Below are 17,917 nucleotides of genomic sequence, written 5' to 3' on the forward strand. Positions count from 1 at the left end.
CTCTGGAGAACTCTGCTTGGTCTACCTCCAGCGTCCAGGATCCAGGAACCAAGAGAGTCAGTCCATCCGGATCTTGGGTCTTAAGGGCTCCCGTCTTGGCCCCACCTCATAGGCATGACAGTTATTGGAAGCCTCAGGGGAGTAGTACTTCCAGGTCAAAGCTGGAACAGCTACCCTCTACACTTCTGCCTCCACCTTTCAAGTGTCAGGATTGCAGGTATGCACTAGCAGGTTCTCTGTGTAGTACTACAGATTAATCCAAGGCTTTGTGGATGGTGAGTAGGCATTGTACCAAATGAGCCTCCTACCCAGCCCCATTTCCTCATTTTCCATTATAAATACCATGATGGAAAAGTAGAAAAATATTTCTCTCAAAAGTGATAAATAAGGAAACAAAGATGTTATCCTAGAAGGTATACATATACATTTCATATATGTGTGAAACCATAACCCTGAAAAGTATGTGTATGAAGAATGATCCAGGAAAGAATACATATATGAAGAATGATCCTGGAAGGTACATGTGTATGAAGCCATAGCCCTGAAAAGTATGCATTATGAGAAATTATCCTGGAAGATACACATGTGTGAAGATGTGATCCTGGGAAGTATGCATGTATGAGGAATGATACTGAAAGGTACACAGATATGAAGCCATGATCCTATAAGAGAAGGTAAGCATAGCTGCTCTTTGGTGAGCTGCTATTACATTGGCCTAGATCATAGTTTCCCCAAGACCTAAATAAAGATGAGCAGAAACAAATGGCTCTGGCATTACCAACTTCCAGGAAAATTCCGAAGACTACTACCAGCAGGTATGGAGTAACGGCCCAGTGGTTAGGAACACTGACTGCTCTTCCAGAGGACCCACATGACTGCTCACAACCATCTGTAACTGCAGTTCCAGAGGGCATGATGCCCCCTTTTGACCTCTGCTGGCACAAGACACACACGTGGTACACAGACATCCTTGCAGGCAAAATAATAGACACAGAAAAAGGAAAAGGGTGTTAAAGAAAAAACAATAATAATAACCACTAGGAACAATCCCCAGTATGAAGAGAAACAAAAATGGTAGGAAGAGTTGGGGTGGACAAGAAGGAACCAAGATGTTTCGAAGTGGCAGGTAGCCCAGGAGTGATCTACTCATCATGTGGGTGGCTCTTATGTTCTTGTCAAAGTCCCTATCTCATGTATGATCCACGGTGAGTATTTGTCCCTATTTTCACCTTAAGGTGGCAAAAATAGCAGAAATATCAGCACTGAGGTCAGTCTTCCACAAGTCCTCCCCACCCTCCCCACCCCTCTTTTGCCCTACTGTCCCTCAGCCCCACCCCTTGCAATGATCAGTTCCACTGCTCTGGGATGACCAGGTTCTGACAAGGTCCCTCCTCACAAGAACAGTACTCCAACTTATCCTGAAGGTGGCACCCCCCCCCCCCTTTGATGGCTTTGAGGCCCCTGTCTCTGAGGAGATGGCAGTCTGAGGTGGAAACTGCTCTGTTCACGCTGTGCCTATCTAAGTCACATGATTTGGTGTACTAGGAATGACTTCCTGTCCTCTGGGCCCCTTGGGGTTCAGAGAGTTTAGGAAATTCATGTTTTCCTCTGCTCCTTTCCCTCCTCCCGCATCCTTACTCAATTCTCTAGAGCATGCAATGTAGATCATATCACACAAGCCAATGGCGCCATCTACTGTCTGCGTATTCTGATGCCAGCCCATATTATCTGGCTGGGCCTCATGGCAACTAGAAACTCCATTTTTGCTTTATCTGCCTGTCAAACCCATCATAAAGAAACAGGAATTGTCATTCATTTTAAATCAGCATTAAATTGCATTTGCTGTGTAATAAAATTGCACCTAACTTTGGAGATACATCCTTCATTTTTTTCCAGAGGTGGCCAATCTCAACCCATCTGTAGATTCAAATCTCATCAGAGAGCATCAGGCCAGGTATAGAAAAGATCTACACAGGAAGATTCCCAAGAGGGTCAGAATGTTCCCCAAACCACCACAATCCTCACATCAGAAACATTTCAAAATTAGATGAAACCCAAAAACTATCTAAAAACTGTGGAAGGAGAATGCTTTCCCAGTGTACCTCAAGGGCCTGACACTGTCCCTATGCTACCTGCTCTTTGACGTTCTTGTCCATATTCTGGCTTTAGCTCCCTCTTAGGCAGCTGGATGCTGTGTTTTCTAGGCTGCAGAGCAAACCTAGCTCTCTGAATCTCAAGGGTTTACCCCAGGATGGGATGGGAGAGGAAGTCGCTTCAGAATCTTATATAAGGCCCCAAATTAGTGGTGATTGTGTAGCAATATCCTCCAAAATAAAACCCTCCCTCTTGAAGGGAGGCTTGTAAAGACACAGGATGCTCTAAGGGGAAGTAAAACATTCCATCCTGCAAGGAATTGATTAAGCTCAAGAAGTAAACAACTCAAAGGCTTCAGGTCCCTAAAACCGGGCAGATTCACAAGGTGTCCACCATCCCCAAGCATTTACCAACTGTAAGAACTGCTCAGAGACATCATCAGATAATCTGGGCTGTCTAGAAGAATCTCCAAGCTGAGCTGCCTGAAGGTTGTGCAGTGCACTCCAGCTTTCCAGCTTTCATGAGCTGTCACCCATGCTGGAGTGGGTTTGGGAGTCTTTTAGTCATTTCTGCTTCTATAAGTAACCCCTCAGCCATATTCCTGTAAATAACCCCAATGTCTTAGAGTTTTTATTACGGTGAAGAAACACCATGACCATGGCAACTCTTATAAAGAAAACATCTAATTGGGGTGGCATACAGTTTCAGAGGTTCAGTCTATTATTATCATCATAATGGGAAACATTGGTGGTGTGTGGGCAGATATGGTGCTGGAATAGTAGCTCAGAGTCCTACATCTTGCAGACAACAGGAAGTGCTCTGAAACTGATATTGAGGGAAGCCTTAGAAAAAGAGACCTTAAAGCCTACCCCCATAGTGACAAACTTCCTCCAACAAGGCTAGGCCTATTCAACAAGGCCACACCTAATAGTGCCACTCCCTGTGGGGGCCATTTTCTTTTAAACCACCACATTCCTCTCCCTGGCGCTGAAATGATGATAGCCATATCATAATGCAAAAAATGTATTCAGTCCAACTTCAAAAGTCCCCATAGTCTATCACAGTCTCAAACTTGTTTCAAAGGCCAAAGTCTCACCTAGTGGTGGTGGTGCATGCCTTTAATCCCAGCACTAAGGAGGAAGAGCCAGATCTCTGTGAGTTCCAGGACAGCCTGGTATACAGAGTGAGATCCAGGACAGGCACCAAAACTACACAGAGAAACCCTGTCTCAAAAAAAAAAAAAAAAAGCCAAAGTCTCTTCTGAGATGCATGGCAAGCTCTTAACTATAATCCCCCTATAAAAATCAAAATCAAGGGGGCTGGAGAGATGGTTCAAGGGTTAAGAGCACTGACTACTCTTCCAGAGAACCCTGGTTCAATCCCCAGCACCCCCATGGCAGCTCACAGCTGTCTGTAGCTCCAGTTCCTGGGGACCTGACACCCATGGCAAAACACTAATGCACATAAAATAAATTTTTAAAAATCAAAATCAAAAGGCAGATCGTATACTTCCAACATATAATGGCACAGGATATGTACTACCATTCCAAAATGTAGGGAAGGGAGTGTAGTGAGGAAATACTGGACCAAAGCAAGACAAAACCAGCTGGACTAACTCCAAACTCTGAATCTCCACATCTGATGTCAATATGCCCTTCAGATCTCTAACTCCGTTCAGCTTTATTGACTGCAGCACACTTTTTCTTGGGCTGATTCCACTCCCTGCTCTCCTTGGCTCTAGCATCCCATGGTTCTAGCATCTCCAACATCTTGAGTCTCCAAGGCAATCCAGGCTTCAATTTCATAGCTTCACAAAATGGCCTCTCTAGGACTCCATTCAGGGACACCCCTGACACATGCCTGGCCTCAGTAGCTTTATTCCACAATTCCTTTCTTCTATCCTTAACTCTAAACCCAGAACCACATGGCCAAAGCTGCCAAGTTCTGCTGCTTGCTGGGGCTGGAACACGGCCCCTCATTCAGTTACATCTTCACTAGCTTTCTGTCTTTCACTGCCTAAGCTTTGCTGTCCTGAAACTTGCTCTGTAGACCAGGCTAGCCTCAAACTCAGAGATCTACCAGCCTCTGCCTCCCAAGTGCTGGGATTGAAGGCAGGAACCATCCCCTTTGGTGCATCCCCTTTCTTTCAATCCACCACACCCAGCAGAGCTGTTTCACCAAGTTGAACTTTGGCGATGTTTGTATCTTGGTCTGTTGTTGGTTCCCCAGCTGGGGTAAATAAATGTTTGTTCTTAAATCCTCAGGAACAGTGTCACAAAACAGTGGTGGAGACCGGGAGCCATAGGCCAATCTGTCACCTGTATGAAGCCTCTCTGCTCTAGAGAATGAAGGAAGAGAAAGGTGTGAAGTTGAAGACCAGACAGACTATTTCTAAGCAACCAGAGGAAAAAGCCAGAGGTCAGCTAGTTTATGTCTCTGTCTCTCTCTTCTCTTCTCTTTTTTCCTCCTGTCTTAGATCCTTGTTAATGGTGAGACCTACTCCCACTGTTAAAAGTTCCTGCCATTCACAAGCACATAAAGTCATTAGTACTTTCTTTCTCCTTTCAATTTTATTCTCTTTATGAATTTCATTTACCCCTGAAGCCTAATATTAGGCTTGCTCTTGTCATAGGAGGACAGCTACTCTTCCAGTCCCTCTACACCCTTAAAACCTGACAGAAAGATGCTGTCTCTCTCAAGTTCCATTCAGAGAAAAGACTCCTCTAAAGAGCTTCCTCAATCCCAAGCATAGCCTCTGACCACCTGCTGAGGATAGGCTGGGATTCTCTCAAGAGTCCAGGGATGGGCTGCTGTGGGATGGGCTGTATGTCAAGTGTGTTGCTGACTGGTCAATAAATAAATCACTGATTGGCCAGTGGCCAGGCAGAAAGTATAGGCGGGACAAGGAGGAGAATAAAGCTGGGAAGTAGAAGGCTGAGTCAGAGAGACACTGCTAGCCGCCAAGATGACAAACAGCATGTGAAGATGCCAGTAAGCCACGAGCCATGTGGCAAGGTATAGATTTATAAAAATGGATTAATTTAAGCTGTAAGAACAGTTAACAAGAAGTCTGCCATGGCCATACAGTTTGTAAGCAATATAAGTCTCTGTGTTTACTTGGTCGGGTCTGAGCAGCTGTGGGCCTGGCAGGTGAGAGAGATTTGTCCTGACTGTGGGCCAGGCAGGAAAACTCTAGCTATAATGGGCCAGGTGCACCTGCTGAGTGGATGTAGGTGGGGCTCCAGGCCTCCAGAAAGAAAGAATTCCCAAATGAAAGGGATGTCTCAGCCAGGCTGGGGTGGAAGATGGCAGATAGCTTTGGAATCCCATCCTTAGTGCCCAGGTTAGTAATGAAGAGGGACCAGGAACCAGGTCACAGGCAAATCTTCCACCTGGATGAAGCCTCCTGGTGAACTGGCGACATGAACATTTGTTTCCAGATACGGAAGACTTCCCGGTCCTGGGTAAGGACTTTGCAGGTAATTTCTGGAAATTCCTCAAATTCACACAACCAGGGTGTGAATCAGCTCCCCTCTGGAGACAAAAAATAGCCTGTGAAATATTGTGACTCAATATAATGGCAGCACTACAAACAAATGTCTCATTTTATTAAATCCACCAAGTACTTTGGCACTGTAGTAAAATGCAGTCATCCATGAGTGTGCACAGGGAATTGCTTCCAGAACCCTGCAGATGTCAGTCTACGGATCCTCAGGTCCCTTATGTGAATGAAATATCTGCATAAACCCTATACATGGGGCCAACAAAATGGCTCTGCTGGTAAAGGCACTTGTCACCCAGCCTAATGACCTGAACTCAATCCCTGGGACACACATGATAGGAGAAAACCAACTCTTGAAAAGTTGTCCTTTGAGCTTTGCACATGTGCTAAGGCACACATGTACTGGCGCACACGCGCACACACACACACATATCAATCTTCTTATGTCTTGCCTGCCATTAATCCTATCATGCTTACATTTTTTTTTTTTTTTTGAACAGGGTCTTACTATGTAGACCAGGCTAGCCTGGAACTTGCTATGTAGACCAAGCTGGCCTTGAACTCACAGAGATCTGCCTGCCTCTGCATCTCAAGTGTTGGTATTAAAACTGTATGCCACCATTGGCAGCCATACCAGACCCAGTTTTAAACCTTGAAAGTGGATTTGTCTATTTTTAGCTCTCTCACTGCTCACATCTAAAACTGAAGTGAGCTGCAGTGGCATCCACCTGTAAACTCAGCTACACCAGAGGCTAGGAAGCATGAGTTCCAGGACAATATGGACTAGACAGCAAGGCCTTGTTGAGCCCTCAGAGAAAGGGCTGGAACGTCCAGTATGCACAAAGCCCTGGGTTCAATCCTCAGCACTGCTCAATCCAGAACTGGAAGCTCACACCAGCAATCTCAGCACATGATAAGTGCAGCAGGATGAGTTCAAGGCCATTCTGGACTACGCAGTGAGTTTGAAGCTAACCTTGGGTACATAATGAGTTTGACACTAGCCTCAGCTACATAAGACTCAATATCAAAAAGAGGAAAAAGATCTGTATTGTGTGCATACATATGTAGCAATTTTTCAACTCATTATAGAGTTTAAAGTTTATCCCTAATAATTGTCTACTCTGACATCAAACTATACCACATTTTTTAATTCTTTTACTTATAAAAGTCATCTCACTAACAAAAGGAGTTCAAAGCCAGGCTCATCATCTCATCTTGAAAAGAACAAGCTGAATTGAATAAAACCTTTTCTTTCTTTCTTTTTTCTTTCTTTTTTTTTTTTTTTTTTTTTTTTTTTTTGGAGGGGGAGAGAGAAACATCCTACTGTACAGGATCCTACTGTATATTTGTGCTTTGTCATATGTATTACATGGCTTTCAATACTGCCTACTCTATTCTACGTATTACTCTAGAAAGTACCAAGTGTGGTAGTCGCACCATCTGTTGAGAGCTAGTGTTCTGCTGGTTTTATTATTTGCCTGAATACCTGGTTATCACTGTGCAATGTGGAGTTAGAAAAGGTTTTTCAGAGATCACTGAAGGCACCAGCTTGTAAATCACCAAATGGACTACCTTTTTATCAACCTGTACCTTTAACTGTTTCCAAACAGCATCCAGACACAAGTTGTCACGTGTGCATACATAAGAGCTACAAGAAACTAATGGAGCCCAACTAACCTTAGAGTCTACAAAGACGTGACCAGAGAAATAAACGGAGGTTGGATTATGAAAACATCAAGATTTTCTGAGCACAGTATAGTGTAAATCTGTTAGTCACCTCTGTGTCCCCTATACTCACACAACAACCAATACATGTTAGGTCTAAAACAAACATTTTAAGAATATAACGTGTCTCCTATGTGTGTATATTATATACATGCTTACATTTATACATATATACACATATACACCTTTTTTTGAGACAGGATCTCCCACTGTAGCCCAGGGTGGCCTTCCACTCTTGAGAACCCTCCTGTCTCAGACCCCTGAGTGCTAGGGTTACAGGTATATGCCATAACCACTAGCATATTTTATTAGGTATCTGAATAATTGATAGTTAAGAGTCTAATCAATTCCTGAAACAATATCCTGTCTTAGTTGTTATATAACCTTGTAGTAAGTCTTACTATCTGCTATACAAGTCCTCTCAACATCTTCTGTCTGCTCCCTCCTCTTGGTCCTTGACATCTCAGTAACATTTAGACTGGTGTTTCTCAATTTATGAGTTATGACCCCTTGGGGGGGGGGGGGTCGAACGACCCTTTCACAGGGATCTCATATCAGATATCCTGCATATCAGATATTTACATTATGATTCATAACAACAGCAAAATTACAGCTATGAAGTGGCAATGAAAATAATTTTATGGTTGGGGGTCACTACAACCTGAGGAACTGTATTAAAGGGTCACAGCATTAGGAAGGTTGAGAACTGTTTTAGACTCATCTTTCTATATTCCTATGAAACAGAAATCAACAAGCTGGCTGAGTTACACTGGAGTTTATTTACTGAATGAATTCCAGGAATGCCTGCTTCAAATCTTCACAGCAGCCTCTGGCTCACCCTTATCCTTCAGAAAAACTGACTAACCACCAACATGTGGAAAGTGTGCTTTGGGAGCCAGACTGGCCATCTCTGGGCCTCAACTTCTAGACCCTGACTGGTGAGCACTCAAGTCACATGGATGGCACAGGAAGCCTCAGGACCAAAGTGGCCCTGACTGGAAGCACCTTCTGGGTGACTGACCCCTATGAATTAAGGGGCCACTCTTGTCAATTTCCCTAATAGAAACAGGCAGAAATACTCAGGGCTTTTATATGAATCTCAAATCCTGGCTCAGAGTACTCTGGAAACCAAACCATAGCAAGCCTGCCTTCCCAGCTGTGCCTCCCCAGGTGACGCTCTAATAGCAATGTACTTGAGCAGGAGACAGAGCCTGGAGAACCATCTCCAAGGCAGGTGACACCACTGAGTGGCAGTCCTGGGTAAGGACACAGCTAGTCGTTTCTGGAGGCTGTGAGTCTTGTTCTCTGCTGGGTAGAACATCTTCACAGTTCTGCCTCCTGCAGCCCAGCCCTCAACCAGGCTAAGGAGTAAGGACAAGGTGTGGTGTGTATAGCCTTGGGGAGGCCATGGAGGCAAATAAGGAAGAGGCAGAGGAATGGCTGTCTAGGTGCTCCTGGGGTAAGCGGCAGGATAGGGTGAGCATCTCACCCCTCTGGGATGAAGGGCCGAATCAGCTCTGGGTTCAGCAGTGACTCCTCAAGAGGCCGGTCCACATGGAAGTCATGCACATGGGGAGGGCCTGGGTGAGCCTTGGGTGCAGGTCCCCCTGGGCGCTGAGGAATTGGTAGCTCAGATGGATGAGCAGGCAGAGGAGCTGTGAAGAAGTACTGATGCAGAAGGGCCTGAGGGTAGCAAATAAGGGTCAGTAGAAGAAATCCAGTCACTACCTGCCCCCAGAATCATTCAGTTGACTCAGCAAACCTTGCCTGTGTGCCTGTCTGGAGCACAGTTCCAGCAGCTGGGAACATGGCAGTGAGCTTAAAAGCCTTGCCAACAGAGGAAGGGGCAAAACGCACAGTATGTCCTTAGCAGTAATGATAGCTTGTTGTGTAGCTATTTCACTGACTACTCTCCTGAAGCCTCCTGAAAAACACCCCATTGTAAAGTCCCATCTCCTGGGGTTCCAGCCCATCACAGATGCTGAGAGTCACTGACTTGGCAGGGTCCCATGGCTACTGAGGGCAGAGTATCAGAACAGTGACCACAACCTTGAACCTTACCTGGGAGGCTGCGATACGCTGGTGTGGAGGGTAGAGGAGGAACTGACCCAGCAGGTCCAAGGCCTGGGGAGAGGCATCAGGCAGCACCTCCTCCAGGGGTACTGGTGCCTGCTCCTTGAAGGAGATCTTGTTGTAGTCAGGAAGCTCTGTGATCTCCTGAGCCCAGAAGAGGAAAAGGCAATGAGAGCAGCCCCCGTCTCACCATCCCCGATGCACTCAGGTCAAGGCTCATCATCACCCACACATGCTCTCCTTTAGCCCCTCTCACCCTCTCTGAGGCCTGCTCCTTGCCCAACTTGCTGAAATGCTACCCAGACAAAACCTAGCCCTCCTGCAAGGCCAAGAAAGTGATCTTCATTGGTCAAGGGAGGCTGGGGCCCTGGGACATCTGCATAAGGAGTCACTTCCTACTGGGGAATGGAGCAAACCTGCCCCCTCCCCAGCAATGGCTGCTACTAACCGGCCAGACTCGAGGACTGGGGGTGCCCAGGATGCGAAGTACACAGCAGAGTTGCTCAATGTCATTTTCTCCAGGGAACAGGGGGGACCCATTCAACAGCTCTCCCATAATGCAGCCCACAGCCCTGTGGATACAGATCTAAGCAATTGGACATCTCACACATGGATGATCAAGCTACCCACAACAGCACTAACACCTCATGCCAGGGTCAAGGTCCAGAGGTTTCTAGTGCAGCCATTATTACTCCCCCACAGACATCAGTTCTAGAACAGAGCAGCCCCTGACAGCTCCAATACAATTAGAGCCTCATGTCTGGGACATCCAGCTCCTCCTCCATTTTGGGGGGCAGAAATGCAAAATAACCCAAACCTTAGACCTCTGAACACCACAAACTATCTCCCTAGTCCCCCAAAATGCTGAGCCTTCATACCTAGGGACACAAGCCTCACTCTAGCTCACCACTGTCTTATCCTCAAATCAGATACCTAAACATACTACATGCCTTGTACCTCAGACCACCTCACCCTCCATTCCCAGAAGCCTCCTGCTGAGACTACCACTCTCCTAACCTTCCCCCAACAAACTCAAAAACATCAGGGTGAAGAACATAGATCCCAAGCTGTGCAGACTAGTCTAACCAGAGAGGACATCCCCATGGCACACATCACCTCATCTACCCCAAGTGTCTCACCATAAGTCGACGCCCTGGTCATACTGCCGAGCACCATATAGGAGCTCAGGAGCTCGGTACCACCTGGGGGAAAAGGGTTTGAGATCACAAGTGGATTATTGTTCTGACGAGAAGCTACAAGTTCATCCCAGCCTCACAGCCCGTGCCTGGACAGAAGGTACAGAGGTGTCTCTTCCCCAGTGAGAGGACTGGCAGGGATACAGCCCCACTCACTACCTGGTGGCCACCTGATGTGTGTAGAGGCGACCACCATCTGGAGAGAAGACCCGGGCCAGGCCAAAGTCAGCTATCTTGAGCTGGCCTGAGGCACTGATGAGCAGGTTGGCAGGCTTCAGGTCCTGTGCATACAAAAGGAAGCATCAGTCTCCCCTGTACCTAGACAGGGTTTCAGAACAGGGAAAGAGGCAGCCAGGCCACCATCTCCTCTAAAGCCACAGCCCTGGCTGCTTACCTTAAGACCCTCTGACTGCACCCTCTTCAAGGATTGCTCACTCTAGCCCACCACAGCCCATGTTGGTACTGACCCGATGCACAATGTTGTTGGCGTGGCAGAACGCAACGCCTTTGAGCAGCATCTGCAGGTAGCTCTTGACCTGTGCCGGGGCCAGTGGCCTCTGAGCATGGCGCACCACCTCTGCCAGGTCCGACAGCATGAACTCGAAAGCCAGCACAAACCCTGCACCGTGTGGGAACACAGCCTTCAGCTGCACCACCTGGGGGAAGAAATCCTGTCAGCCTCTAAACCAGTGGTTCTCATCCTGTGGGTCTCGACCCCTTTGGCAAACATCTATCTCCAAAAATATTTACATTATGATTCATAATAGTAGCAAAATTACAGTTATGAAGCAGCAATGAAAATAATTTTAGGGCTGGAGAGATGGCTCAGAGGTTAAGAGCACTGACTGCTCTTCCAGAGGTCCTAAGTTCAATTCCCAGCAACCACATGGTGGCTCACAACCATCTATAATGAGATCTGGTGCCCTCTTCTGGCCTGCAGTCATACATGCTGTATACATAATAAATAAATAAATAAATCTTAAAAAAAAAAAAGAATTTTATGGGTGAGGGTTATCACAACATGAGAAACTGTATTAAAGGGTTGCAGCATTAGGAAGGTTGAGAACCATTGCTCTAGACTCACCTCCAGACCTCCTCTGCTCCTGCCCCACCACCAGCAGTACCATCAGCCAGGCCCTGACAGAGGGCCAGGCAACCAAAGATAGCCAGGGAACTCAGGGCTCATGGTGCTCTGCTATCCAGAGACAAGGTGGTCTCCACTCTTATCTCTCCACTAATAATCAGGGAAAAGGTCAGAAGGTCACTTAGTGGGCAGCAGCAACCCACTGCTCAACCCAGCCCACTCACCTGCAGATCACCTGGAGAGGCACATTCAAGTACCAACTGTCACCCATTTCCTCTAGGAACATTAAAGCCCAGCACCCTGGGGACAGAACCAGGAATCACATCTTCCCTGGGACTGGGACAATGAAGATACATCACACACAGTAGCTACCAAAGTCTTAAGGCCCAGGCTGCTCAGAGCAGCGAGCTAGGATGCAAGGACTCAGAGGAACTTACAGAAGGGGGAATAAATGACCATAAATAACAAAGAGAATATATGTTTAGGTTCTGTAAGGTGTAGGAATAGAGGGCAGTGTGATTGTGAGAGAGCAAAGGAAGTGTGTATACTTTATTAGAAGGGTTTGGTCAGGGGGAGGCCTGGGAAAGGGGCCAGTTATGCAGATGTCAAGGAAGCAGGTCGAGCAGGGAAAGCAGAAAGAGCAAGGCCCTAAGGCTAGCAGAGATGGCTAGAGGGACAAGAAAATAAGTGTCTTTTCGGAACAGTGGGGAGAAAAGGACTTGAACTCACTATGTAGCATGAGATGACCTGGATCCTCCTGCCTCCACTTCCTAAGTGCTGGGATTACAGGTGTAAACCACAACATCCAGCTGATGAACATTTCTGTTCTGTCCTGTGCTCCTGGAACCTAGACAGATGCTAGTCCCTGAAGGGACACCTAAGAAGTGGTAGTTAGTGAAGAAGACGATAAAGGCTAGGGACAAATCTATTTTTTTTACATATGTCTTTGTGTTTGGATGTATATGTGTACATGTGGAGAACCATGGTTGAAGTCAGGAGTCGTCTGCAATTGCTCTCCACATTATCTGTTGAGGCAATGTCTCTATTGAATTCAGAGCTTCATCAATACACTGGTCTGACTAGCCAGCTTGCTCCAGGGATCCCCCGTCCAGTACCTTACAAACATTTGACTCACAGGTCCACCTGGCATTCACCTGCTTAACACTGTCCACTGAGCCATTTCCCCAACCCCCTAGTGCATTTTTTAAAATGAAAACTTTGGGCTGGAGAGAAAGTTCAGTGGTTAAGAGTACTTGTTGCTCTTGCAGAGGTCCCAGGTTTGGGTCCTAGCACCCATATAGTAGCTCTCAACCATCCATCACTCCAGTTCCAGGGAATCTAATGCCCTCTTCTGGCTTCCATAGGCACCAGGCACACACACTGTACACACATACATGCAGGCAAAATGTTCATACACATAAAATTAAATATTAATTAATTAGTTAATTAATTAAAATGGCAACTTCAGATGGCTGGCAATCATCAGTATCCTTATGGACCTTGCACCCCTGTCCCACACACAGGCTGTCTGGAAAGACCTTTAATTTTCAACAGCAACAAAACAGAAACATCTTATTGGGGTTTTTTATAGTAAATAATCATTGGACAAATTAAAACATACACCTACATTCAGATAGTACACAAATTATAAAGGAATAAGAAATGAAAATATAAGCCGGGTGGTGGTGGCGCACACCTTTAATCCCAGCACTCGGGAGGCAGAGCCAGGCGGATCTCTGTGAGTTCGAGGCCAGCCTGGGCTACCAAGTGAGTTCCAGGAAAGGCGCAAAGCTACACAGAGAAACCCTGTCTCGAAAAACCAAAAAAAAAAAAAAAAAAAAAAAAGAAATGAAAATATATCTCATCTACAGTCAGTCCTGAAACACACACCACCAGAATTCACAACACACTAGCACACAGACGTACACCAGGTGTGTGACCTCCTTCTGATTCCATTACACAATGTTCTCAGGAAACAGACTGGGACCAGTTCCTCAGTGTCACCGGTCCTGTGCACAGGTCAGGACTTTTAGGAGACCCCAGGGAAAGACTACCAGTGGTACTCAACCCAAAGTCTTCACTGGATAGCTGAGGACCTATGAACTGATGCTGAAAATGAAACATTCCCCTTGCTTAACAAATTCCTGAAACCTACTTTGAAAAGCAGGGAGAACTCAGGTGAGCACACATAAAGCCTTTAACACGCCCGGAGAACAAAGTAGGGGCTCAGCGGGTACAAGTTACTGAGAAATTAGTATGGGGACATAATTTAGCAGCACAGCACCTGCCTAGCATTGAGAAGGAAGGAAAACAGGAAGGTGGGAGAGGGGGGACAAGAAGGAAAGGAGAGAAAGAAATCACAAAATAAAGGGAAATAATGAATGAGTGTGTGAGCACTGAGTAGGTAAATGAGAACGGGGGGGGGGGGGGGGGCCGGGGGGGAGGGGCGAAGTACTCAGGCAAATAGTGGACCTGGGAGCATTAATAAGGGGTAAGCAGGCAGGAGCAGAGTGGGGATTAGAAGCGAATCCTTTAAAGTGTATGTAGGTGTTAGGGAGGGATGGAAATGAGTGAAAGAGGGCAAGAAGCTATCTTGGAACCTGCCGCCCACCGTCTTGCCCACGCAGCCCAGCCTGCCCACCAGAGCCCAGCCCCACTCACATACTGACTGTCCTCGATCTCCTGCAGAGCCTTGATTTCCCTTAGGGCCTGGTTAGGAATGCCATCTTCCAGCCGCCGCAAGGCCACCTTCTTGAGGGCAACGATCTCTCCAGTCTGTGCAAGAAAGAGTGCAGACACTGCCAGAAAACCTTCAGCAAGGAAGGGCTGGGAGAGAACACACCAGGAACAAGATACCTAGAGAGATCCGCCCCTAGATCGGGAATATCTAAACCGTCCGCTAGGGGATGCGCTCCCTCAGTCCCGCCGCTGGAAGTGGGATCACCACGGAAGGGATCCGGACAAGCAACCAGAGACCCCTGAGGCCCGCGCACTGGCACGTCTCAGCACTGAAAGGCCGCAGCTCGCGGCTTGAGGCTGGAGAACGCAGCGGGCACCCCTCGGACAGCGCGTGCGGCGTGGCCTCACCTCTACGTGCTTGGCTTTGAAGACGATGCCGTGGGCGCCCTCCCCGATGCGACCGAGGATGCAGTACTGGTCCATGTCAGCCAGCGGCGCCCAGATCCTCCACTGCGGGGATCCAGCGCAGGACAGAGCGTGCAAGCGTTGCCTAGCAATAACGTGTCTAGCAGCTGCTCTGCACAGCACGTGACCGGAAAGACCCACGCTGAGCTCAGTCAGGAATGTGCATCCCCGCTAGGCAGCACTTTTCCAAGCCTTCGGCAGTCACCCGAGAATGACCTAACTACAAATCCTGCCACGGCGCCACGTGACAAACGCTACTGCGTGCGGCCGGGAGGGGCAGGGCCACGCAAGTGAAGGGTGTGTTCACGCGCTCAGGGGCGGGGCCTCTGCTAGAGAGGTGTGGCCGGCGGGGGACATCCAGAAGAAGGCAAGAGTACCCAATGCAAAGATCTAGTCTGCCACTAGCTGCAGATGAGCCTCTTTGTAACTGACTCAAGCTAGTGTTGGAGACAAGCCCAGAGCTGAGTCGTGGAGAATCACTTGGGCCTCTGGTCTCTCCACTAGGCATCATGAATTCAAGTACCTTTTAAAAGAGCATACTCATACTAGGCCTGGGGATGAAGCTCCGTTGGTGAAGTGCTTGCCTAGAGTGCACAAAGCCGTTGGTTCGATTCCCAGTACCACATAAACTGGTCTCACTAAAGTACGTATGCAGTCCCAATACTTGGCAAGGTCATCCTCATCTACATAGTCAGTTCAAGGCAGCCTGCACTGAGACCTTCTCTCAAAATATAGTGAAATGCCCAATAAGCACGTGAAATGACGACCAGCATCCCTACTAATTACGAGAAATGAAATCAAACCACAATAAGGTATCTCACACCCTTTAGGATGATTATTATCAGGAAATTAGATGATAAACAGGGTGTGGTTGCCCTGCCTATAATTCCAGTACCCAGCAGAACAAGGCTAAGATCTCAAGTATGATGCCAGTTAAGTGAGAACATAGTAAATTGAAATCAAGAAAGGCAGAAGAGGAGAGAGAGAGGAGCATGCCCAAATGCTGGGAAGGCAATGATGCAGAGTAATACAACCCTTGCGTGCTTTTTTGATATGTATGCCAGCATGGTGACTCATTCCTCCAATCACAACACTAAGGACGCTAAGGCAGGAGGATTGCCTCAGGTTCAAGGCCAGCATGAGCTACAGTGTGAGACTGTCTCAGACACAAAACAAATAAGACCTTTAAACAAAGTGTGAGGCTGGGCCCTATGGAATGGCTGTGGAACCCTTTTCTGGGTATGAAATAGTAAAAGTTTTGCAAGCCCTGTGGCACACTGCTCATGGGGCTAAATCAGGAAAACAGAAAATTCAAGTTTGGACCACAGTGTGAGGAAGAGCCTCAAGTTAAAAAGAAAAAAAAAACAGATGTGGTGTACTCCTTGTTCTTCTAGCACTTGGGAGGTAGAGGCAGAAAGCCCAGGAATTCAAGATCATCCTTGACTTCATGCTGAGTTTAGCTCTCATAAGCTAGTTACTTCTCAGAATTAAGGAGAATGTAGCATTGACATTCAAACTGATACACTATATTTTATTATAATTTTATATATGAGGACACACAAAGAAGTAAAGAAAAATCAATATGTCGGCTACCATGCCTCTCTTTTTACTCATAATCATGAGAGCGTCTTTTTTCTTTCTTCCTTTTTTTTTTTTTTGAGAAAGGGTCACATTGTGTAGCTCTGGCTGGCTTAGAACTCCATATGTAGACCAGGCCTGGAACTCACAGAGATCCACCTGCCTCTGACTCTCAAGACAAGACTATTTTCTTTGAAGAGTTTGTCCCCAGCAATATTGTGAGTTCCACATCTTTGCTGAAGCCTTTCCTTTTGTTCATCAGTAGCCAGTATCATGAGCTGAATATGTATAAAGTCCTAAAACAAACTTTAAAAAAGGAAAGAAAAAGCCGGGCAGTGGTGGCGCACGCCTTTAATCCCAGCACTCGGGAGGCAGAGCCAGGCGGATCTCTGTGAGTTTGAGGCCAGCCTGGACTACCAAGTGAGTTCCAGGAAAGGTGCAAAGCTACACAGAGAAACCCTGTCTCGAAAAACCAAAAAAAAAAAAAAGGAAAGAAAAACTTCTTATACTTAAAAACAGAAAATATCAGCCCACTACCAGGTGATACAGCCTGTAATTCCAGTACTTTGGGATGCTGAAAGGCAGAAGGATCATGAGTTCAAATCCAGCCTGGACTACAAAGTAAGACCTGTCTCAATGACTGAGAGAGTTCTAAGAAAGGAGGGAAATCAGTTTTCTCCAGGGATAAGTCCCCTGGTAGGTTATCCAATATCAAGTGGTCATACCTGTACATAAGAGCAACACTAAATAAGCTTAGTCTATATAGATATACACATATGTGTGCATGCATACACTCATATATATCTATACACATACATATACGCACATTTATGCATGTATATATACATATATGTAACAATAATAAATAAAGAAGAGATCATTAATTTAAGAAGAAATAAGAGGAGGCACAGGAAGAGTTGGGAATGAAATTATATATAGTACTCATTGTATAAAATTCTCAAAAAGCAAAAAAAGTGCATTTAATTTGAGAGAGAGAGAGAGAGAGAGAGAGAGAGAGAGAGAGAGAGAGAGAGAGAGAGAACTGTCTCTAACTGACAATAGAGATCAGAGAAAGGCAAGGTATTCTGCTGACACCTAGTGTCTGAAGTATGGCAGGCCTGAGCAGACAAAACCAGGAACATTTATTACCCACCTGGTCCTTAGTCATTGTGCTTTCTTTCTTTATATGCTCCAGATCTTTTCCTTGTTGCTATGACCCCAAAATGGCACAGCTGACAATTATCAAAACCTGTAAATCAGTAATATTGGTTCGTGTCAACTCTTGTGTGCAGTACTCTCCACTTTGAGTATACGTGTCAGACTAAAGAGTTGTTGGTTGGAGTGTGGAGTGACAACTCTAAGGGTGCAAGAGTGACATGATACATTGGTGGTGATCAACAGTTCTCCAATTAGACTTACGGAAACAAGAGGGAAAACATACCTGGTACTAGAAATCTAGCTAAATACTCAGTGTGTGATGGCTATTCTTGGTTGTCAAGTTGACTACATCTGGAATTAACT

At 46.4% G+C, this 17,917-nt stretch overlaps 1 protein-coding gene across 2 annotated transcripts; it reads right to left on the reverse strand.

Moving 5' to 3' along the window:
- Window positions 1–5,681: 5,681 nt before the first annotated feature.
- Window positions 5,682–15,055, reverse strand: Cdk20 (cyclin dependent kinase 20). 2 transcript variants are annotated; one of them, XM_052727655.1, is made up of 8 exons: window positions 14,762–15,055; window positions 14,336–14,500; window positions 11,058–11,246; window positions 10,750–10,871; window positions 10,534–10,596; window positions 9,843–9,966; window positions 9,383–9,538; window positions 5,682–9,004 (listed from the first exon to the last, which is right to left on the reverse strand). In XM_052727655.1, exons 1-8 carry the CDS (start codon window positions 14,834–14,836, stop codon window positions 8,807–8,809), a joined length of 1,092 nt encoding a protein of 363 aa, XP_052583615.1. In that variant the 5' UTR covers window positions 14,837–15,055; the 3' UTR covers window positions 5,682–8,806. The 2 variants fall into 2 exon arrangements, with proteins under 2 accessions (XP_052583615.1, XP_052583616.1); XM_052727656.1 differs by having other exon boundaries at window positions 14,336–14,449; window positions 14,762–15,053.
- Window positions 15,056–17,917: the final 2,862 nt, after the last annotated feature.

Source organism: Peromyscus californicus, unplaced genomic scaffold, assembly GCF_007827085.1.
Source record: "Peromyscus californicus insignis strain IS unplaced genomic scaffold, ASM782708v3 Scaffold_8__1_contigs__length_139910024, whole genome shotgun sequence".
Classification (NCBI taxonomy): domain Eukaryota; kingdom Metazoa; phylum Chordata; class Mammalia; order Rodentia; family Cricetidae; genus Peromyscus; species Peromyscus californicus.